General features: G+C 39.1%; 1 protein-coding gene across 2 annotated transcripts; it reads right to left on the bottom strand.

The window, feature by feature from the left end:
- Positions 1-312: 312 nt before the first annotated feature.
- On the bottom strand, positions 313-22,109 carry PROCR (protein C receptor). Of its 2 annotated transcripts, none has more exons than XM_006921747.3 (4): positions 21,860-22,109; positions 19,434-19,685; positions 18,749-19,027; positions 313-3,623 (listed from the first exon to the last, which is right to left on the bottom strand). In XM_006921747.3, exons 1-4 carry the CDS (start codon positions 21,936-21,938, stop codon positions 3,619-3,621), a joined length of 615 nt encoding a protein of 204 aa, XP_006921809.1. In that variant the 5' UTR covers positions 21,939-22,109; the 3' UTR covers positions 313-3,618. The 2 variants fall into 2 exon arrangements, with proteins under 2 accessions (XP_006921809.1, XP_006921808.1); XM_006921746.3 differs by lacking the exon at positions 313-3,623 and adding an exon at positions 15,357-18,504.
- Positions 22,110-23,494: the final 1,385 nt, after the last annotated feature.

Below are 23,494 nucleotides of genomic sequence, written 5' to 3'. Positions count from 1 at the left end.
AATAAAGGCTCTCCTCCAGTGCCCCTCTCTGCCTGTGATGGACCTCGGTGTTCTTGCTTGTGGCTTCGTGTGGCCTCAAGTGACCATCTTTTTTAGTGACAATCATTTCCTGATCTGTTGGCCTCACCATATCTGAATAAAAATAGAATCTACATTTTAAAACATTTATACCACAGTGGCCCCTTTTTTCAGTTCTTCTGTCTAGAAAAATGGGTTTTCTTCAGAGTTTTAGGTGACTATGTCAGTAACACCATCCCCCATAACAGTGCAGTTCCACAGTTGGGGGGGCCTTGGGTTAGGATTGGGAGAGAAAAAAAGTAGGGATTCTTCCCACACACTCCAGCTCACAAAGGCCCCTTTTCCCAGTCCTCTGGATAGAGAGATGAGGTTTCCTTGGAGTTTTTACTGTCTGCACCTGTTGTACAGTTCCCAGGTTTGACCAACCCTTGGGTGAAAGCAGGGGATGAAAGAAGAAAAAAACGAAACACCACCAGGAAATTCACCACTGCCATAGTGGGCAGTCTTCAAATTTTGACTTCCCTCCCTAATCTGCCTGTTATTATTAATTTTTCACAGTCTTCAGGTAGTTTTTTGTTTTGTATTTTGGTCAGAGATTTTAATTACAATCAGTGAGAGAGAAAGGCTGTAATGGGTTTCCTCCATCTTGCCTGCACCATAAGTAAAAAATGGGTGTTTTGATTAATGACAAGTCCAATTGTACTGATGCGGAGAAAATACTGTGTTCGAGACCCAGAAAGTAATAGTTTTAGTGGATAAGTATGATGCACTTATCAAATGTTGCCCGCAAAACTATTGTCCAATTCTGAGACTCACACTTTCGCTATCTCCAAGGTGACTATTTCATACCTCTGCTTCGCAAACACCAATTCCATGTCCCTCTTACTCTCCTCAGCTGAACATTGTGCTTCCAAATTCTCTGGGAAAACAGAAATAATCAGAAGATAGTTTCCACATCTACTGACCTGTTTGCATCTCTACCAATGTGCTCTGTCTCCCCTAGTTACTATGGGTGAATTGTCCATGCTCTCAGCTAAGTCAGTTTCCCTAAGTTAGATTCCACCCTCTCTAGCCTCCTGAATAAGATCACTCTAGCATCCCCTGCATCATCAAGAATTTCCTCCCTATTTATTATTCCTATAAGTATACAAACAAGTTATATTATCCACCTTCTTAAAAGAAAATCAATTCTCTTAACCCCATAACCCTTTTAAATACTCTATCCCACACTTCTCTCAATAGGAATTAATACTCTATTTATACCCTACTTTTCTGCTCCCCTATAAAACAAGTCAAACTCATCAAAAGAGTTATTTATACTCATTGTCTCTAATTAGTTTCCCCACTTTCTTTCTTAGTCCCACTCCAATTAGGCTTTTGTCCCTACCACACCACTCAAAGTGCTCTTATGGAAGTCACCAACGACCTCCATCAAGAATCGCTCTCCATCCTTACCTAACTCTACCTACCAGGAACATCTGTTACAGTTGATCATTTCCCCTTGGAACCTGTTTTCCACTTGGCCTCTGAGATACCTCTCTGCCTTGGTTTTCTTCATATCTCACTGTCCACTTCTCAATTTTCTTTCTGGTTTCTCTTCAATTCCCAATCTTTAGATGCTGGAGCACCCAGGGTTTAGTCCTCAAATGTTTTCTTTATCTACACTAAACCTTAGGTGATCGCATTCAGTTTCATGGATTTACATATCATCTATATGCTGAGTCCCCCAAGTTAGGTCGCCAACCTAATCTTTTCCCCAAACTTCAGACTTGTATACCAACTGCCTATCAGCATTTCCACTTGGATGAAAATACTAGTAAGTGTCAATACAATACTAATAAGTGTCCTATTAAGTGCCAAACATATGTGTACAAAACTTATGCGTTTAAGTACAAAACTTATGTGCTTCTCACCAAACCTGTTCGTCCTATAGTTTCTTCCTTTCAGTAAATGACTTTAGCCTCCAGTTGCCCAGACCAAGAACCTCAGAGTTATTCTTTTTAATGTAAACTTTATTGAAGCATAATGCTGATACAGAAAAGTGCACAAATTTTAAGTGTATAACTCAATGAATATTTACAAAGTGAGGACATTTATACAGTCAGCACCCAGATCAAGAAACAGACCATTACCCCAGCAGCCTGCATGTCTCCTAATTACTAGCTCCCCAAGAGTAATCAATATCCCCATGTCTACAACACAATAGGTTAGTTCTGTATATCTTTGAAATTTATATAAATGATAAATGGAATCATATATTTTTTGTGTGTGTTTGGCTTCTTTTGCTCAACAATATATTTATGAGATTAATTCATACTAAGGCATGTAATTTAAGTTTGTCTCTTCTCATTGCTGTATATTCTATTATGTAAATATAGCACAATTTGTTCAGTCATTCTATTCCTGATGGGTGTTTGGTTAGTTTCCATTTTGGAGCTATTACAGATAATGCCGCTATGACCAATCACATATATGTTTTTAACTGAACATATGTAAGTATTTCCATTAGGTATATACCTAGGAGGCATATATTCAGCTCAAGTAGATACTACCAGCTTTCCAAAGTGGTTGTACCAGTTTACATTACCAACAGCAGTGTTTGAAAGTTCTAGTTGTTCTATATCCTCACCAATACTGTCTTTTCCCCTCTTCCTTCCTCCCACCCTTCTTTCCTAGAGTTGTCTTTTTCATTTTAACTGTTCTGGTGGGTAAGTAGTGCCATCATATTGTGGCTTTAATTTGCATTTCTTGGAGTCAATTTTTTTCTTCTATTTCTTTTATACCCACATCTAATCTGTCAGCAAATTCTATCAGCTCTATCTTCATAATATGTCCAACATCCAAGTACTTTCACCATCTCTACTGCTAGCACTCTGGTTCATAGTCCTTCATTTTCCATCCATATTATTATAATAACCTCCTAACGGGAGTGTATATATCCTTGGGGCTCCCCGAGTTTGTCTTTGCCCCCTAAGCTCTATCTCCTCCATAGTAGCCATATGATGCTCTTCAAACAGAAGTCAGATCATGTCATTCCTCTTCTCCAATGGCTTCTTATCGCTCAGAATAAAAATCAAAGTATAGTCATGCACTGCACAACGTTTCAGTCAATAACAGACAATATATACAATGGTGGTCCCATAAGATTATAATGGAGCTAAAAAGTTCCTTTCAACTGGTGACTTCATAACCATCATAACATGGTAGTACAATGCATTACACATGTGTTTGCGGTGATGCTGGTGTAAACAAACCTACTGTGCTGCCAGTCATATAAAAGCACAGCACATACAATTATGTACAGTATATAATGCTTGATAATGAAAATAAGCAACTATGTTACTAGTGTATACGTTTACTATAGTATATATTTTAGTGTTATTTCAGAGTGTACTCTTTCTGCTTGTAAAAAAAGTTTGCTGCAAAACAGTATGCAATGTTAGGCTGGCAGCAGCCTCATACATCTTGTGTTTACCACCATCTCTTGATCACGTCATTTTCTCTTATGTTTGATTTAATCTTGTGTTGTTTTGTTCATCATGGGCTCTAAGCATACAAAATCCATCGTTAATGTTGCCAGTAAGAGTCCACGTCAAGTGATTAACCTAGAAACAAAATTAAAAGTGATTAAGAAATATGAAAGTGGAAAATCAGTGATGATTATTGCTCACCAGTCTGGCACGTCCCATTCCACCATAGCTATGATCTTAAAGAATAAGAACAAAGTGATGGAAGCTGTTAAAGGATATGCTTCATTGAAGGCATGAGGCTAACAAAATTTAAAAGGGCCTAGACATGGAGAAACTTCTAATGACCTGGATTGAAGACTAGACTTAAAAGTGTATCACTCTCAGCACCATGATTACATACAAAGCAAAACGTTTATTTGTGATGTAGAAAGAAAAGCTTGGACCTGACTCTGATATCGAATTAACTCCTAGCTCTGGGTGGTTTAAACAATTCAAGAATCATTATTCATTACATAATGTTAAAGCGATTGGTGAGTCTGTGAGTCCTGATGTGAAAGCAGCTGAAGAATTTTTGGGAACTCTAGATAAGCTGATTGAGGAGGAAAATTGCTTGCCAGTGTTCAGTATGGATGAAACCTCTCTATTCTGGAAACAGATGCCTGAAAGGACTTTTACCATAAAGAGGCCAAGTCAATGCCAGGTTTCAAGGCTTTTAAGGACAGGATAACAGTCTTGCTTAGGAGCAATGTTTCAGGCTACAATTTGAAACCCTTTGTGATTTAGCACAGTGAGAAACCCAGGGCCTTCAAGTATATCAATAAGCAAACACTTCTTATTATAGGAGCAATAAGAAGTCATGAATGACCCAGCTCCTCTTCCAAGACATCCTCCTGAATTGCTATGCCAGAGAAACGGAGAGACACTATTTACAGGATGACATTCCTTTCAAGATTTTGCTTATTGTTGATAATGTTCCCAGATATCCTTCATATTATTGATGATCTTCATCCCAATATCAAAGTGGTATTTCTCCCTCCAAATATCACCTCGTCGATCCAACCAATGGATCGAGGAATTATAGCGGCTTTTAAGGCCTACTACCTGAGGAGGACCTTTGCCTAAGCTATTGCTGTAACTGAGGAAGTTCACTGATGTAGTTCTGGAAAGATTACAACATCTATGACTGCATCAAGAATCTTGCCTTGGCTTGGGGTGATGTCACCAGGGAGTATACGAATGGCATCTGGAAGAAGACACTGAAGAGGTTGGTCCATGACTTTAAAGGATTTGCCAAGGATGAGTAGGTTGCAAAAATCGATGATGCTGTGATTGACATAGCAAACAACTTAATCTGGTGTGATGAAGGTGATACTGAAGAGCTCTTAGAGATGGTTTTTGAGGAACAGACTAATGAGGAGTTGTTGGAAAGGGAACAGGAAAATACAGCTAAAGAAGAGGCAAGGGAAAAGGAAACTGCAGAAGAAAAAGATGAACCCCCAAGGAAATTCAGTGAAGGGTTAAGCAGAAGCTTTTGTTGACCTCAACAAACTCCTTAAACAAGTTTGAAAATATGGACCCCAATACTAAAATGTTTTCATTAATAGAGAGGAATGTTTATGGTTCATTAGCTGCTCATAAGCAAATTTCTGATGAAAAAAAAAGAAATAAGCCAAGCAAACCACCATGGACATATTTCTGAAAAGAGCGACACCTCCTCAGAAAAAGCCTCAGGCAGGTCTTTCAGAAGGTATTCCGGAAGGTATTGTTATCATAAAAAACAATAGTTCCATGTGTGTTATTGCCTCTGAACAACATCAGTGGATCAAAATGTGGAAGTAGAAGACAGTGATAGCGATGATCCTGACCCTGTGTAGATGTAATGTGTGTGTTTGTATCTTAGTTTTTAAACAAAAAAAAATTCAAGTAAAGAAAACCCAGATTTTAAGAATAGAAAAAAGCTTATAGGATAAGAATATAAAGAAAGAAGATATTTTCATATAGCTGTGCAATGTGTTTGTGTTTTAAGCTGTGTTATTACAAAAGAGTCAAAAAGCTTAAAAAAAAAGTTTATAAAGTAACAAATTTACAGTAAGCTTAGTTTATTATTGAAGAAATAAAATATTATGTATAAATTTAGTGTAGCCCAAGTGTCATATGCAGGAACACATACACCAGTCCTTCAGACAGATGAAAGGATGTTAGAAGTAGAGTTTTGGTTTCTGTACACTGGAAATGAGAATAATATCTGTCCTTCTTTCCTAATGAACTTGTTGGTGTATCAAAATTTTAAATAAGATAATAGCAAAAAGTGTTTCTGTAACTATAAAATTGTATATAAAAGTACGAGGTTCTTATTATTAAAGCTGAAGATTGAAATAAATAACTTCCTTTCTCAAAAAATCTTTGGTTCATTCATTCATCCAGCCATTTGTTGCCTATCTTCTAAATCCCTGGTACTATTCTAGGTATTAAGGATACAAAGATGAACAAGGGTATTATTTCCTTAGAGGAGGAAATAGTTAAGTACTGACTATAGAAGTAAGTATAAGTCTTAGCATGGCATTCTTAATCTGGTATCCAAATATCTCATTTTATCTCCACAACATTGCCTTACATAAACTATATTCAGAGCAGCCACATCAGACGATTTATCATTCCCTAAAGATGCACTTCCACCCTCTTTGCCTTTGTGTTGTGATATCAGTCCAGAATCCACTCATTTTTCATTAACTGAACAAACATGTTTGGGCTCTTCCCTTGTGTTAGGTATTTTTCTGGGTGTCAGTCAGGAGCACATTGATAAACAAGACATAATTTCTGCCCTCAAAGATCTTAGCCTAAGAAGTGAGATATATCTCCTCTCTTCACCTTGTGAAATTCTTCTCTTTTTTCAAGGCCCAGGTGAAATCTGTGGTCTCTGTGTAGCTTTCCCTGATCCCTTTTCCTCAGTACATAGCTTATAGTTATTTTGTACCTTTTTCATTCCTTCTTTGTTAACTGAGTTTTTTTGTATGCCTCTCCCTCCAGACTATGAGCTCCTGGGCAAGGACCATATTTTACCCATTTCTGCATCCCTGAGAACAGATAGCACAATGCTATGCATCAAATAGGCCCCAGCAACAGTTGGCTGAATTGGAAGAAAAATAGGGTATAGAAACTTAACCTAAGACCACCTGGCAGGAGGTATAAAATCAAGATATACATGTTGAACTGAATTATAAGATGGGGGAAATACAGTAAGCCAAGCCGGGAGTCACTTGTTTAAATTTATTCCAGATTTGTTTATCTCTTGTGTAAACTCCAACAGAACCTCCAATAGTCTGGCTGTCGGCGGGATAAGCTTAAGCCAAACATTTTGAGGTGGTTTCGTAAAGACAAATAGGATTGCTAGGACTCTTACAGTTGTCTAAATGCACGAGCTGTCTGCACTTAAGAACTAAGAATCCTAGCTATCAGAGCTGGAAGTTATCTTAAAAGTTATAGACTCCCTTCTAGAGAAGGACACTGACTTATCCAAGGTCCCACAGCTATGAACAAATATCCACATGCATAGGGAGATGAACCTTCTATTGACTCTCTACTTTGTTAGAACCTCCTGGAAATGAGGATCATACCTTCACCCTAAAAAGAGTTACTCATCCTACTGTTTTCCTGCCTCTTTACCTCTCCTGCTTTTGGATTTGGACGTGAACTTTCAGAGAAGCACTGCAAGTAAACCCATTACCTCTGCATTTTATGAGTCCTGCCACCTCTCATAGCATGGTATAGTAGCAATAGCTCAGGTCAGAAGTCAGGAGTCCCAACTTCTAGTTGCAGTACTTGTATCAGCTAATGTAGAACCTCGGACTAGCTGCTCAGACTTTCCCAGCTTCAGTTTCCTTATCAGTACAAGAGTGTTCGGGTCTAACATTTTACAATTCTATCTCCTTATTCTCTCTGTGGACTCAGAGGAAGATCGAGCAGACTGTGGATTGAGAAAGCACAAAGAGAGAATTAACCTCATCTAATCTAACTCCAGAGACTTTTCTTTATATACAAAATAATTGTTAATATTTTTCGCCGGCCACCGATTTAAGCAGCTATTGCTTCTTTTTTCATATTCAAGATCATTTTATTGTTACTACTTTGTAACATCTTATTGAGATATAATTCACATATCATAAAATCCACCCAAAGTATGCAATTTAATGTTTTAAAAACCATATTTAGAATTATGTATTCATCACCACACTCTAAGTTTAGAATATTTTCATCACCTCCTAAAGAAGCCCTGTATCCTTTCACAGTGACTCTCTGTCACTACCCCATGCCCCCTGCACTAGACACTACTAATTACTTTCTCTATGGATCGTCTATTCTGTACATTTCATATAAATGGAATCGTACAAGATGTGGTTCTTTGTGACTGGCTTCTTTCACTTCTAATGTTTTCAAGGCTCATCCACGTTGTAGCATGTATCACTATTTAATTCATTTTTATGGCTATATACTTCTGTTGTATGAATATACCATATTTTGTTCATCCATTCATCAAATGATAGACATTTGGATTGTTTCCACCTTTCGACTGTTATGAATAATGCAGCTATGAACATTCACGTACAAGTATTTGTATAAACATACATTTTTAATTCTCTTGAGTATATACCAGGAGTAGAATTACTGAGTCATATGGTAACTCTATTTTTAACTTTTGGGGAACTGTCAAATGTTTTCCAAAGTGGCTTTATCATTTTACATGCCTGACAGCACTGTATGAAGTTTCCACTTTCTCCACATCCTTGCCAACACTTATTGTCTGTCTTTTTTATTATAGCCTTTCTCGATGGTGTGAAGTGGTATCTCATTATAGTTTTGATTTGCATTTCCTTAATGATCGATGACATGGAGTATCTTTTCATGTGCTATTGGCCAATGATATACTTTGAAAAATGCCTTTTTAAAATTGGGTTATTTGTCTTTTTATTATGTGTTGTAAGAGTTCTTTATATATTCTGGATACTAGATTCTTATCAGATATATGATTTATAAATATTTTCTTCTGTTCTGTGGGACATATTTTCACTTTATTGATAGTGTACTGCAGAGATATTTGATTTCCATGAAGTCTATTTTATCTATTTTTAATTTCGTTGCTTGTGCTTTTTGTATCATATCTAAGAAACCACTGCCTGATCTAAGGCCAATATTTACACCCGTGTTTTCTTCTAAATCTTTTATGGCTTTAGATCTTATATTTAGATCTTTGATCCATTTTGAGTTAATTTGTGTATATAGTGTGAGGTTGGGATTCCAACTTCATTCTTTTGCTTGTTGATATCCAGTTGTCCCAGCATCATTTGTTGAAAAGATTATTCCTTCTCCACTGAATTATCTTAGCATCTTGTAGAAAATCAATTGACCACAAATGTAAGGGTTTATTTCCGGAGTATCAGTCCTATTCCATTGATCTTAATGTCTGTCTTTATGCCAGTAAAATGCTGTGTTGATCACTGTAGCTTTGTTGTAAGTTTTGAAATAAAGAAGTGTGGGTCCTTGTAAAGAAAAGGGAACCCTCATACACTGTTGGTGGGATTGCAGATTGGTACAGCCACTGTGGAAAACAGTCGGGAGGTTTCTTGAAAAATTAAAAATGGATATACCTTTTGACCCAGAAATTGAACTTCTGTGTATTTATTCACAGAAAACCAAAACAATACTTTGTAAAGATCTTGCACCCCTATGTTCATGGCAACACTATTTACAATAGGCAAGATATGGAAGCAACCTAAATGCCCACCAACAGATGATTGGATAAAGAAGTTATGGTTCATATATACAATGGCATATTATTCAGCCATAAAAAATGAAATCCTACCATTTGTAATGACATGGATGGACCTAGAGGTTATTATGCTGAGTGAAATACGTCAGAGAAAGATAAATACCATATGATTTCACTTATATGTGGAATCTAAGAAACAAAAAGAACAAATTAATCAAAAACAGACTCACAAATATAGAGGACAATCTGGTGATAGCCAGAGGGGAGGGAAATTGGGAGATTGGAAGAAAGGAGTGAAGCGTTAAAGAAGTACAAATTAGCAGTTGATAGATGGTCCCAGGGATGGGGAGCACAGCAGTAATGTATTGGCTAGGTGGAGAGCCAGAGGAGAGAAAGAGCAGTCAGGGGGATCATTTCACAAACTATATAAATGTCTAACCAATGTACTGTGTACTTGAAACTAATAATAATAAAACAGAAGTGTGGATCCCCAATTTTTTTCCAAGTATTTTTTTGGTGGGCAGGGGAAACTATTCTGGGTCTTTTGCACTTCTATATGAATTTTGGAATCAACGCATTGTCTTCTGGAAAAAAAAAAAGCAGCTGGGATTTTAACAGAGACTTTATGGAATCTGTAGGTTAGTTTGGGGAGTATTGCTGTCTTAACATATAAAGTCTTGTCAATGAATACAGGATGTTTTACCATTTATTTAGGCCTTCTTTAATTTCTTTCAATAAGGATTTGTAGTTTTGAGTGCATACATCCTATGCTTCATTTGTTAAATTTATTCTTAAGTATTTTATTCTTTTTTTCATACTATTGCAAATAGAATTCTTTTCTTAATTTCATTATTGAATTGTTCATTGCTAGTACACAGAAATACAATTATTGTTTTTTGTGAAATACAATTGATTTTTAAATATTAATTTTGTATCATGCAAACTTGCTAAACTTGTTGATTAGCCTTAATATTTTTTTTGGTAGATTCTTTAGAATTTTCTATGTATAAGATCATGTCATTTCTAAGTAGATATACTTTTACTTCTTTACTTTCCAATCCAGATGCCTTTTATTTCTTTTTCTTGCCTGATTGTTCAGGCTAGAACCTCAAATACAATATTGAATAGAAGTAGGAAGAATAGAAATCTTTATCTTGTTTCTGATTTTAGGGAGAAAGTTTCAGTCTTTCATTATTAAGTATGATGTTACCTGTGGGTTTTTGTTTTTGTTTTTTGATGGATAACCTTTACCAGGTTGAATAAGTTCCCTTCCATTCCAAATTTGTTGAGTGTTTTTATCATGACAAGGTACTGGATTTTTTTGATCACTTTTTCTGCATCTATTGAGATGATTGTGTGGATTTTGTCCTTTATCGATATGGTGACTTACACTGATTAATTTTCATATGTTGAATCAACTGTGCATTCCTGGGATAAATGTCCCTTGATCACAGTGTATAATCCTTTTTATATGTTGCTGGATTTGATTTGCTAGTATTTTGTTGTGGATTTTTTGTGTCTATATTCATGAGATGTTTGTAGATATCTTGTAATGTCTCTATCTGGTTTTGGTGCCAAGGTAATACTAGTCTCATAGAATGACCTGGAAAATGTCCCCTCCTCTTCTATTTTTTGAAAGAGTTTATCGAGGATTGATGTTCATTTTTCTTTAAATGTGGTAGAATTCACCAGTAATTTGAGCCTGGGCTTTTCTTTATGGGAAGTTTTAAAATTACTACTTGTATCTCTTTACTTGTTATAGGTCTATTTAGACTTTTTATTTCTTCTGATTCTTTGTCAATTGGATGTCTTTCTATAGATTTGTCCATTTCATCTAAGCTATCTAATTTGTTGCCATATAGTTGTTCGTAGTAGTCCTTATAATCATTTTAATTTCTGTAATACAATTTCGGTAATGATTTTTATAATTTGAACTCTTTTTTTCCTTGATAAGTCTGGTTAAAGTTTTGTCAATTTTGTCGATTTATTGAAAGAACCAACTTTTGGTTTTATTGATTTTCTTTGTTGTTTTTCTAGTCTCTATTTTATTTATCTGATCTAATCCTTATTACTTCCATTCTTCTGTTTAATTTAGGTTTAGATTGCTCCTCTTTTTCTAGATTCATTAGGTTGAAGGTTCGGTTATTGATTTGAGATGTTCTTTTTAAATATAGGCACTTATAGCTATGTTTCCCCTATCTCTAACTAATCTAGCTATATCTTGTAAGTTTTGATATATTGTGTTTTTGTTTTTATTCTCCTCAAAGTATTTTTTAGTTTATCTAGTGATTTCCTTATTTGACCCATTGTTTATACTTCCTTTTAAATTATTGAGATTTGTTTCATGGCCTGAAACATGATCAGTCCTTGAAAAAGGTACATGTGTGCTTGAGAAGAACATACATTTTGCTGCTGTTGGATAGAGTGTTCTGATGATGCATATTAGGTCTCATTGGTTTATAGTGTTGTTCAAGCAGGTGCATATATGTTTATAATTGTTACATTTTCCTGATGGATTGACCCTTTCATTATAAAATGTTCTTCATTATCTCTAATAACTTTTTGTCATAAAGTCTAATTTGTCTGATATTTGGATAGCCACTCCAGCTGTCTTATAGTTTTCCTTCCTTTTACTTCCAATCATTTGCATCTTTAAATATAAAGTATGTCTACTGTAGGCAACATAAAGTTAGATTTTAGTTTTTGTTCAGTATGACAATCTCTGACTTTTGATTATATTGTTTGTTAATCTATTCACATTTAACGCTTTTTTCTCAGCTTTTATAATTGACAAATAGAAATTACATATATTTAAATCATACAACCTCGTATTTTGATATAGGTATTTATTGTGGAAAGATGACCGCAATCAAGCTAATTAACATATCACCCACCTTACCCAGTTACCTTTTTTGTGCATATCATGAGAACACTTGATATCTACTCCCTAAGCAAATTTCAAGTAACAATACATTATTATTAACTATGTCACCATGCTATACATTAGGTCTCCAGAGTTTATTCATCTAATAGCTGAAAGTATGTACTCTTTGACCAACATCTCCCCATTTTCCCCACCTTCTTATAACTGCCATTCTACTCTTTGTTATAATAAGTTAAACTTTTCTAGATTCTACATATAAGAGAGATTATGCAGTATTTGTCTTCTGTGTTTGGATTATTTCATTTAGCATAATATCCTCCAAGTTTCTCTATGTTGTTGCAAATGGCAGGATTTACTTCTTTTTAAAGGCTGAATAATATTCCATTGTATATATACCACATTTTCTTTATCCATTCATCTATTGACAGACACTTAGGTTGTTTCCATATCTTGGCTACTATGAATAATGTTGCAGTGAACATAGGAGTATATCCCTTTGAGATAGCAATTTTTTATTTCCTTTGGATATACATACCCAGAACTAGGATTGTTGGATCAAATTTTTTGAGGAACCCTACATACTGTTTTTTTTCAAATGGCTACACCAATTTACTTTTTCACCAAAAGTGTATAAGGGTTTCCTTTTCTCTTCATCTTTTCCAGCTCTTGTCTTTGTTTTTTTGATATTAGCCATCCTAAATGAGGTGATAGCTCACTGTGGTTATGATTTGCATTTCACTGATGATTAGTGATGTTGAGTACCTTTTTATATACTTGTTGGCCATCTGTGTATCTTCTTTAGAAAAATGACTATTCAAATCCTCTGCCCATTTTTAAATCAAATTGTTTCTTTTTTGCTATTGATTTGTATGAGTTCATTATATATTTGAGATATTAACCCTTTATCATATATATGATTTGTAAATATTTTCTCTCATTTGGTAGGTTGCCTTTTCATGGTTTCCTTTGCTAGGCAGAAGCTTTTAGTTTGATGTAGACTCACTTGTTTATTTTTGCTTTTGTTGCCTTTTTATTTATTTTCTTGGTGGTTGATTTGGGGGTTAAAATATAAATCTTATCAGAATCTACTTCAGAGCTATTCCTTTTATTTTTTTTAGCTGTTATTATTTAATAATAACATTATTACATGTGAACAGTGCTTTGCAGTTTGTAAGTTGCTTTCACGTCCATTGTCTTACATTATCCTTACAGCAGCAATATGAAGCAAGCAGGCCATAGATTTCTATTCTCATTTTATAGATGAGAAAACAGAATCAGTGAGGCGAAGTGATTGTACAAAGTCACACAACTAGATAATGGCAGAATCAGAACTACAACCCAGGACACATTCTTTCATTCAAATGTTAATTCATTTTGTCAGACATATTTGTCAGACTAATACTGAGCTTAGCATGGCAAGGAGGATACCCAGGCAGTACCTAGAATACTAAGTCATTCCAATTATATCAAGCAGCTACTTTACCAGTCCTGGGTTAGGGGATACAATTTTCACCTTTTGGAGGGCTCATATTCCAGAATAGAAGACAAATTATTACAATACAAGGTGACAGCGTTCTAATAGGGACTGTAAAACATGCTTTGGGAGCACAGAGGAGAGAATAAATAAATATGTATAGGAGAATCACGGATGACTTCCCAGCAGAGATGACATTTGATCTGGGTTTCAAAACACCAGTAGAAGTTTGCCAGGGAAAGAAAAGAATATGACTTGAAGTGGCATAACCAGAAAGGACAGGGTAGTTTGAGAAAACAAGAGTGATTTGGAGAGGCTAGAAGGTAGGCTGAGAGAAGAGGAAGGTACTGTAGATTGAATGTTTGTTTCCCTTCCCCCAAATTTATATGTTGAAACCTAATCCCCAAAGTGATGGTACTTGGAGGTAAAGGCCTTTGGGGAGATGATTAGGTCATGAAGATAGAGCACTCATGAATGGGATTATACCCTTATAAAAGAGACGCCAGAGAGCTACCTCTTCCCACTTCCATCATGTGAGGACACTGAGAAGATGGCCACCTATGAACCAAGAAGCAGGCCTTCACCAGGTACCAAATATCCTTTAAAAATCAATAACCTAAAGTACGATTGGACTTCCCAGCCTTCAGAACTGTGAGAAATAAATGTTTGTTGTTTAAGCCACTCACTCTATCATATTTCTGTTATAGCAATCCAAACAGACTAAGAGGGGTTAAAGATGAAGCTAGAGAAGATATAAGTTGGTGCTGGATTGTACAGGGTCTTAACTTCATGCCGTGGAGTTTGGATTTTATCCTATGAACAGTGGAAGAACTAAAGAATTCTGGGCAGACTACTGGCATGTTTTAGAAAGAGCATTCTAATGGCCAACATTTTGTGGGGACTAAAAGCATGTAAAATCTGATTCTAGTTAGTAGTCTAGGTTAGAGGTGGTAAGGGCCTGTACTATTGTGGTAGCAGCACTGATGAAAAGGGGGTAACATAACGTCTCAGAGCCTGAGTACATCTGCCTCACTCAAAGATTTCACTTTTATCCCTACTGGCTTCTTCCCATCTTCTTTCCCTTGTTTCATAACTTGAGATAAGGCCTAGTCTGGAGAGGCCAGGTTCTTAAATTTGGAGTCAGTGGTTCTCAACCTATCTGAAGTCCCTTTTTAACAATGCATCTGAAAGGGGAAAGAAGAATTCAGCAGCTTTCTGTCCACCAACCTTCAATAATTCCCTCAATTTTTGCCACCTAAACAACACAATCCTTCAACAGGTTTTCGAGGCCCAATACAATAAAACTCCAGCTTACTTTTCTCATTTTCCACCATTCTTCTATTCTCCAATCACTCTGGGATAGCTATCCTTCCTAAAATTTACTCTGCTTTTTCCTAACTATGTCAGTATTTAAGCTATTCTGTCGATGTTTCCTATCAGTGCATGGTAGTTTCTTACCCATTCACAAATCCTACATTCACCCCAACCCCAGATTCCTCTGAGTCCCTTATTTTTAGTACAGGAGGAAAAGCATACATTCTAGAATATGAAGGCATGGGTTTGAATCCTGGCTCTGCCACTTACTTTATTTACTTACTTCCCTCACTACCCTCACTAAGCATGTTTCCTAATCTAAAGTGAGGAGAATACCTATATTACCTGATCTCAGTGAGTATTAAATGATAAATACAAGTTAAATAATTCAAAAAAAACTATAAAGCGATCTGTAGATGAGAGCTACAACAGTAGGTTACAAAGAGCATATTTATTTATGTTTCTTCCAATTATTAGGATATTCTGCCTTGTATTATTCTTATTTGTAGATATTTTATCTTCCCAAGTAAATGATGAGTTTCTCAAGAAGGATCATGTCTTAATCATTTTGTATCTTCCAAAGTATACAGAATAAAATTTTGTATATGGAAGTTACTGATAAACATTTACTGAGTGAGTAAATAAACTGATGGTGAGAGACAAAGTGAAAATTTTGATTTTTTTTTTGGTTTCCCAACATCTGAAACCTCTTCCTCCGTGTGACTCAATGGGAAACAGCGTCCCACCTCCTACAAGAGAAGCCAAAGACACCTAAAGTTTCCCTTTCCCCCCACTTCCAGCTAAGGCAAAGGTAACATATCTAGGCTTGGTCATTTAGATGCTCCCACCAGAACTTTGAATCTTGAACAAAGAATGTAAAGACACAGGGACAGCGTAGAATTCAAGATGGCAGCCTGCAGTAGTGATGGAGGTAGTGATTCCAGCTGTGGTATCCTTACTTAGACCATTCCTGAATTGTGACTTTGGCTGTGATCCTTGGTTCTGTTTTCTGAGCTTGATTAGTTCACCTTCCCATCAACTCTAAGGATTACTTGAAACCTGCCATTGTATTTATTTTCCCCTTCAGGTGGCAGAGTTGGTTTCTTTTGCTTATAACTAAGAATCTTGGCATACCCTTGGGGTAAGGTTTTAGGGAGGAGAGAGCTACTGTTGTATTACCTCTGTTTAAAACTATTCTTTAAAAATTGATAACCTAAAGCAAAATTGGACAAAAAGAAATGGTAGAAAATAAAATTGAAAATTAGAGTGGAGCCAGATTGTACAAGTCCTTAAATGTCATTTTGAAGATTCTGAATTTAGCTTAATAAGTATGGGAAATTTAAAAAACAGAATGATGATATGATCATATCTATGTGTGGGCTTTTTGTTTGTTTGCTTGTTTTTTGTTTTTGGTCATGTAGAGGATGAAACAGAACTCAGAGGAATTAGGTTACCAGGAAAACAATTACGAGGAGGCTATTACCATGGTCCAAACAAAAGACTGAGAACATTTCTCAATTAGGAGACAGAGAGAGGTTGTCAGTCACAGATTGGGTTTTCTGGAAGGAGATGCTGAGACAGAGTTTGAGGTGCAAGATATTTACTAGGGAGAGGAAGCAGGATTGAACAAAGGGAAAAGTCAAACTGCAATGTAGATCTGACATAGATCCAGCTTACCCAGCAAGGAGCTGTGGAGTAAATACTGCTTATCGGAATTGTCCTGCCATAGGCCAAAATGGCTGACCTTTTATACCTCTGCTTTGCTTAGTCATCAGATGAGGACAGCCCCAGGACAAGCATGACTTTGTGCAGAACTGTTCTCTGAAGGCGAGGCAGACTCTGAAGGAAGTGAAGCAGCGAGAGGCTATCTACTGGCTATATTCCCTGTAGCTGAACAGCAAGTCTTTTCTGGAAGGTAGAATTGGATGGCATACCTCTGTGCCTACCACTGAGAAAGTGATGACCTATGTATCTTGAACAAAAAGCAATGGAGTGGAAAGGAGGGAATGGATTCTATAGATATTGTATTTCATAGGTGGGGATGAAGAGGGAGCAAATAAAGGTTAACACGAGGTCTTCACATTGATATGGTTTGATGGTAATTCTGTTAAACTGATAGTAAACAACAGAAGAGAGAGAACAGTTTTGGGGAGAAAGATATGGAGTTTATTTTGAACATGTTGACTCTAAAATGTCTGCATAATATTAGAGATGATTTTCAAGAATCAATGCCAATGTTGGGATCTGAAGGTCAGCAGCAACTGCTATATTTATTGGCTATATGTATTCTTATTTAATATACATAATGTCTCTATTAGGTAGGTATTGTTTTTATTATACCCTTTTTTGTATATTTTATCATACTTTTTGTTTATGAAGAAACTGAGACTTGAAATTAACATGCCTGACTCAAGGAAGTAAAACTCAAGTCTAATAAAAAAACACATGCTCTCAAAGACAAGATTATATTGCTTCCCCGTGGAAATCACCACAGACAGATGGTATTTGAAGCCATGGAAGTTAGTAGGTCACCCAGAAAGGATATAGTTTAAAGGGGAACAAAAGGAGCCCCAAAATGGAATTCTATGAAAGCTAACATTTCCAAGGTGCATTGAGTAAGATGACATAGGCAAAGGGATTCAATGAGAGGCCAGAACAGTTTCTAAATTTAGAAGTATGGTATCTCAGAAGTTGGGGTAAAAAGAGTTCTAGTCCACAAAGTAAAATGTTGCAGATATCATGGAAGATAAAGTTTTCGCAATTAGAGGTCTTTGATTATCTTTGAGTAGTTTATAGAGAAGTCAGATTGCAGTGGGTTGAAGAGTGACTGAGAGATGGGGAAGTAGAAGCAAAGGGTATAGGCTACTTTTCCAGAAGTTCTGCAAAGCAGAGGAAATAATAATGCCTTATGCATAAGGAATCTATTAATATTATTGATTACTTAACTCCTTGCTCCCATATTACTTGGATTTTACACTTCCACCATTTCTCTAGTTATTTCTTCCTACCTCTGTTATGCCATTGTTCCTTCCCATATCTGACACACATGGAAGCACTGAATGTTGTTTATTCTGGTTGTGGATGACTTGTTTTATTTGGTTTTGTGTTTTGAATGCCTCAGGAGATTCTGTTTGTCTTTGGAGGATGGGCCATAGACCTCCCCCCGACAACCACGACTCCATCATCTGTTTTCCACAAAGATAGAGAAGCATTCACTTCTCAGACCAATTCAGAAAAGCATTCAAGTTCGTAGGTTCTTAGCAAACCAGGTGTCTCACTACCTAGCCTTCTCTCCTTCCACTCCACCCCCAACTTTTAGTGGGCAGATTTGGGAGAAGAAAGGAGCTGCCACTCCAAACCTTCTGGGGTATAACATCCCAGATGGGGACTAGTATTTCAGTGAGCTGAGATCTTCCCTTGCCAGCCCCCATCAGTCCAGCCCTTTTCCAGAGGGGGCTGGAAAGTAATTAACACCGTCCACCTGTGCACAGGAAGATGCCTACAGCCACACCAGCGATGATGAAACTGCCCACCAGGACGCCCAGGACCAGCGAAGTGTAGGGGCGGCCTGTTTGGCTCCCTGGAGAACATGCAGAGAGTTAGCCGGAAGAACATACCCCCAAGGAATCCTTGGTTTGAGTCAAACCCTTAGGAATTTCTGCCCCAAAGGAAGGGGGCTAGTTCACCAAGTGACTTAAGCTGTGTGTACTCTGTTCCAAACCCCCAGCCCTAGGCCTCCTCTTGCTCAAGGTATCCATCCTTCAGGTCCATCCATTTGCCCAGAACCCACCCAACACGCAGGCCCCTTACCAATCCCATCATACCTTTCGACTTTTTCATGGTGATGTGTTCCTGCACGTACTGCACACAGGTGTCCTGCAGGAATTCCTGCAGTTGGTACCGAGTACGATTGTAGGCGTTGAGCTGCTTCAGGGTGTAGGTGACCACTCTGGAGTTGGCCTGGGGCCCTGCCACCCAGGAGGCCGTCTCTGGCTGAAAACTCACAAAGGAGGTCCCATTCACAGCCACTTCGAAGAAGACATGGGCTCTAGAGCTCTCGGGAAGCAGCTCACAGCCCAGGAAGCAGCGAATGGTCAGAGGAACTGTGGACGGGGGATTCAGGGTCAGGGGGCTGTGTGTAGAGGGTACCAGGTGTGGGGGATGTCCACCAGGGAGAAGTGAACTTTCAAAGTTTAGGGTGGATAAGGGACAGGGCCTCGCAACAGAGTCTACCCCGAGGTCATGCTAGCAGGAAGAGGGCCTAACAGAAGGTCCAAAAGCTAGGACGCCCACTCCTCTGTAGCCTCGAGCTCCCACACAGCAATCAGCAAACGCCGGTGCGGGTGCCAGGGCACCACTGGGCTCGTGAGAGCCACCGCCCACACAAGACCATGCCCACCAGGCTACCTCCAACCACAAGACACCTCTGGCACCAGTCCCTTCCATGAGGTCCCGCCCCATTGCCGCCGCGCCCTGCCCCAGGCCCTGTCCCCCGTGCGTGCCACTCACAGGCCACGCCCCGCTCATGGTGCACCAGCAGCACCAGGTCGTGGAAGTCCTGCAGGTACTGCTGCACTCTTCTTTCCGTGAGGGCCCAGCTCTCGGGCTCCTGCAAGGGGTGCAGCTGGAGGATCGTGATGTTGGAGTCCTGGCCTTTCAGCACGTGTGTCGGAAGACCCCCTAGCGACGCGTTGCCTTGGTGCAACACTTGGCTGTAGTCTGGGAAGTAGGAGATCTGTAGCATGTAGAGGTTCCGAGGGCCTGATGGCAGAAGTTAGCGCGTTGGTGCCTTGCTGGCGTGGGACGGGTCCGCGAGTAGCAGGAGATAATAACCCCCTACCCAGAGGCTGGCCGCCCACCTTCTCGGCCTTCATAAACTATAAAGTGTCCTCCTACCCTTCTTTCCATTTGATGCTCACAGTCACCCTGCCAGGAGGGCAGGACAGGGATTATCGTCTTCATTTTACAAATGAGGAAAGAGGCCGGAAGAGGAGAAGCCATTTGCCCCAGGGTAATCCAGACAGTCAGTGGAAGAGCCACTCTGATCTCCTTTCTCTCTCTCACCCCTTCCTCCCCCTGTTTCCTGTCGGTCAAAAATTCCTGACATAATAAAATCCCTATTCTGTCTTCTCTGCCACTGCCCTACTTCAGGCCTCATCGGGTCTCATCTGGACTTGGGTGGTAACTTCTTTCCTCACGCCCCAGCCCTGTTTTTCAGTTTCGTCTCTTATCATCTGACCACACCTGACCCAGAAATAAGATTAGGCCCTTCTTAAAATCCTCCAGTAACACATTCCCCCATCAATAATATTAGCTAATAGAACTGTGCTTATTATGACCTGGGCACTGTACTTGTCATACATTATCTTATTTGTGCCTTCCTCCCACTAACTTAAGGTAGTAGCTACTATTATTAACCCCAGTCCCTACGTGAAACAGGCTAAAATGGATAGGAGAGCCAAGGTTTGAATGCAGGTATTCCGAGTCCAGCACTCTTAGCCACCTGGCTACACTGCCTCCCCATAGGATATCTGCCCTTAAAATCAAGTCCAAAGTCTGTAGTATGGCATTCAAGGCTGCTGGGGACTGGGCCTCAGCTGCCCTTTGCAGCCTCCCCCAGTGTATAGATATGTCAAACTCCTTGGGGTTTCTCATGCTGCCTTTTGACTGACATGTATATAGCATGTGAGGGTTGCTTCGCCTCCTGGCAAACTTCTATTCATGCTTCAAGACCCAGCTCCATTGTCCCCTCCTTGGAGTTTTCCTGATGCCTATCCTCTCCACCCACCCAGACACAGTGAGTCTGTTTCAATGATCCCAGATTCTACAAAATTGTCTCCAAACACACAGGCTACACTGGGCTCCTTTAGGCTATAGAATCACATCTGGTTATCTGCCTCCTGCACCCAATAAGGGCCTAGCACAGAGCTGGTGCCAGAGAATGTCTGAGGAGGAAATGAGTCTGGGGTTTTAAATCTCTGTGTGTGTGTGTGTGTGTGTGTGTGTGTGTGTGTGTGTGTGTGTGTGTGTCTGTGTTTGACCATTTTTGCATTTGAGAAATGCTCTGTGTCTGCAGGTATGAATAAATATGTCTGTGTGGGTAACTCTAGACAAGGTTCTTAACTGCTGTGTGGCCCAGTCTCCTTCTCTGTGAAGTGGAGATAATGGTACCCATCTTGTAGAGGTTTTGTGGGGGTTAAATGAATCAATACATGCATTAATTATAGTGAGTATTCATTGAATACTGGTTATTATTTGCTCCCTCTCTGAGGGGGGACTGAAGCTGTAGAGATTGTGGGAGAGGAGAGAGGAGGCTCCTGTACAGTTACAATGCAGGGCAATACCTCTCCTTCTGTGCTTAAAAGGAGCCCCTCAAGGCAGCCTGATCTCCCATGAGTTCTCCCACTGACCACAGCTTCTCTCTTTCCCCCAGTTTCACCTCACCAACTGCCCCCAGTCTTCTGCCACCTTCTCTAGTCTCCTTTTCTGCCTCACATATCTCAGCCCCAAGCCTTCTCTCGGTTCTCCCAGTGTCTTCCCATTCCTTCCATCTCTCATCTCATCTCTGAATCTCTTCCCTAAACTCACCCCATCCACCATCACCCTCAGCTCTCCCTCTCTAGACTTCACTCCATCTCTCCCCTCCCCGTGAGGCTAATTCCCTCACCCTTTCGCCCTGTCCCTTTCCCATTTTTCCAGTCCTGTTTCCCCCCCTGCCTCCTCCATCTCTCCCTTCCCATGTGCCGAGCTGTACTTCCTAATCTTGGCTTTGGGACACAAACCAGTCCCCAGACCCTGCCTGCCCTATAGAGAGATCCGACCAGCCGCTGACACAGACACTGTGGGATAAACTCTCCTCTGGTCATGTTCAGGTACCAAGACAGGCTAAGAGTCTCCAGAACGATCCCAAGGCAGGAGATGTGCCCCCGACTCACCATCTGAGGCTTCCTGGCTACAAAGGGCCCTGCTGGGTAGGAGCAGTAGAAGCAGCAATGGCAGAAATGTTGTCAACATCCTGGGGCTGAGGTTCCTGACCCCACCTGGGCTCCTGGCTCTGGGAGGCTGGGGGCTCCAGCTGACTGCAGCCTAGGGAAGAAGTGAGGACTGCCTGGGAGGGGAGGAGGCTGAACGGAGGAGGCTGGAAGGTGGCCAAGGGATGGGAGGAGAAAGAGGGCGTCAGGCTTATAAAGTGTTATTCCTACTCTATCTCATTTCCTACTACGGGGCCGGCCTCTCTCCTGCCCGCCCCTTGCCCCGCCCTGCATCTCGCCCCCGTGCCCAGACCTGCCTTTTCCCTTTGCCCGGGGCTGCTTCTGAGGAACTGGGAGCGGCGGAAAAGGGGGAGAAAGGCTTGAAGAGAAGTCCTTCCCTCGCTGAGTCAGGGGGTGGGGCATCTGTTTTCAACTTAGAGCCAACTCTAGAGTGTAGAGACCAGCAGGTTACTGATGGGGAAACCAAGGCCCAGAGAGGTTTAAAGACTTGCCCAAAGTTTGTACGTTATGGTAGTGACAGACTGGGGATTAGAATTCAGTTTTTCATCATGCCGGCTACATTTTCTCAGAATTTTAAGGAAATAGTAATTACACAATCAGGGATCTTGCTCTCAGAAATAGTTATGAGTATAGAGCAGCTCATTGCAGCATCATTTGTAGTAGGAGAGAATTATGACCAATCTAAATCTCAACAGAGGATTGTTACTTAAAGCAATATTTTTCAAGCTGAGCTCACAATCTTATTAGTGGACAACGAAAACAATTTCACAAGTCATGATTAGCAGGGTTTTTTTGTTTTGCTTTGTTTTTAATGAAATAGAATGGAGTAAAAATTTTCAAATGCATCACTCTTGGTAAAGTTAAGCATTATTTCATGAAATATTTGTTTGGTCATATATGTGTTTTGGTTTTGTGTGTGTGTGTTTCTATGATAGGTTTTGGATAGCAGTGTAAAAATGTATTTCTTACTCTAGGAAGCAAGTAGAAAAATCAGAATGTTATTCCGTCAAAGTATGATAATCCATACTGTAGGATACTATGCAGTAGTTATAAAAATCTTCCCCTAGTCAATCCCCGCTCTATTTTCATCATATTACTTAGCACTACCTGAAATTTTATTACTTATTTATTTACATGTTTATTTTCTGAATGTCCTACCAGAATGTAAGTTCCATGAGGATAGAGGCTGTCCATCTTGTTCGTTACTGTTTCTAGAATACTGGACATAATAAACAATATCATAATAAATATCAGCTAATGGATGACTACATAAGATAGTTATGATGTGCATAAATCTGCAAGAGTAAATTGCTGAACACTATATACAATTCAGAACCATTTATATGTCAACCACACATACAGCAACTAAACGACCTATTTCTTTTGGTAGTAAATGAATACAGAGGGAGAAGGAGGGAAGGAGAGGAGAAAGTGTATATGTGAGGGGTGGAAATCTTTGAAAGGCTTTTTCGCTCTATTTTGTAAAGGGCTTTATCACTCTATCTGTCGTGTTCGAAAATTTTACATTTAGAATGTGATCATATATTTATTGAGTTAAAAATAGAAGTTTAAATACTA

Source organism: Pteropus alecto, unplaced genomic scaffold, assembly GCF_000325575.1.
Source record: "Pteropus alecto unplaced genomic scaffold, ASM32557v1 scaffold45, whole genome shotgun sequence".
Lineage (NCBI taxonomy): Eukaryota > Metazoa > Chordata > Mammalia > Chiroptera > Pteropodidae > Pteropus > Pteropus alecto.
This window is presented reverse-complemented; position numbering and strand designations above follow the sequence as displayed.

Excerpts from the sequence above, each read along its gene's own strand:
- PROCR (XM_006921746.3), bottom strand. The coding sequence starts at position 21,938 with ATGTTGACAACATTTCTGCCATTGCTGCTTCTACTGCTCCTACCCAGC. Across the intron at positions 19,686-21,859 it reads TAGCCAGGAAGCCTCAGATG|GCCCTCGGAACCTCTACATG; the intron begins GTGAGTCGGGGG and ends TTCTGCCATCAG. Across the intron at positions 18,505-18,748 it reads CACCATGAAAAAGTCGAAAG|GGAGCCAAACAGGCCGCCCC; the intron begins GTATGATGGGAT and ends CATGTTCTCCAG.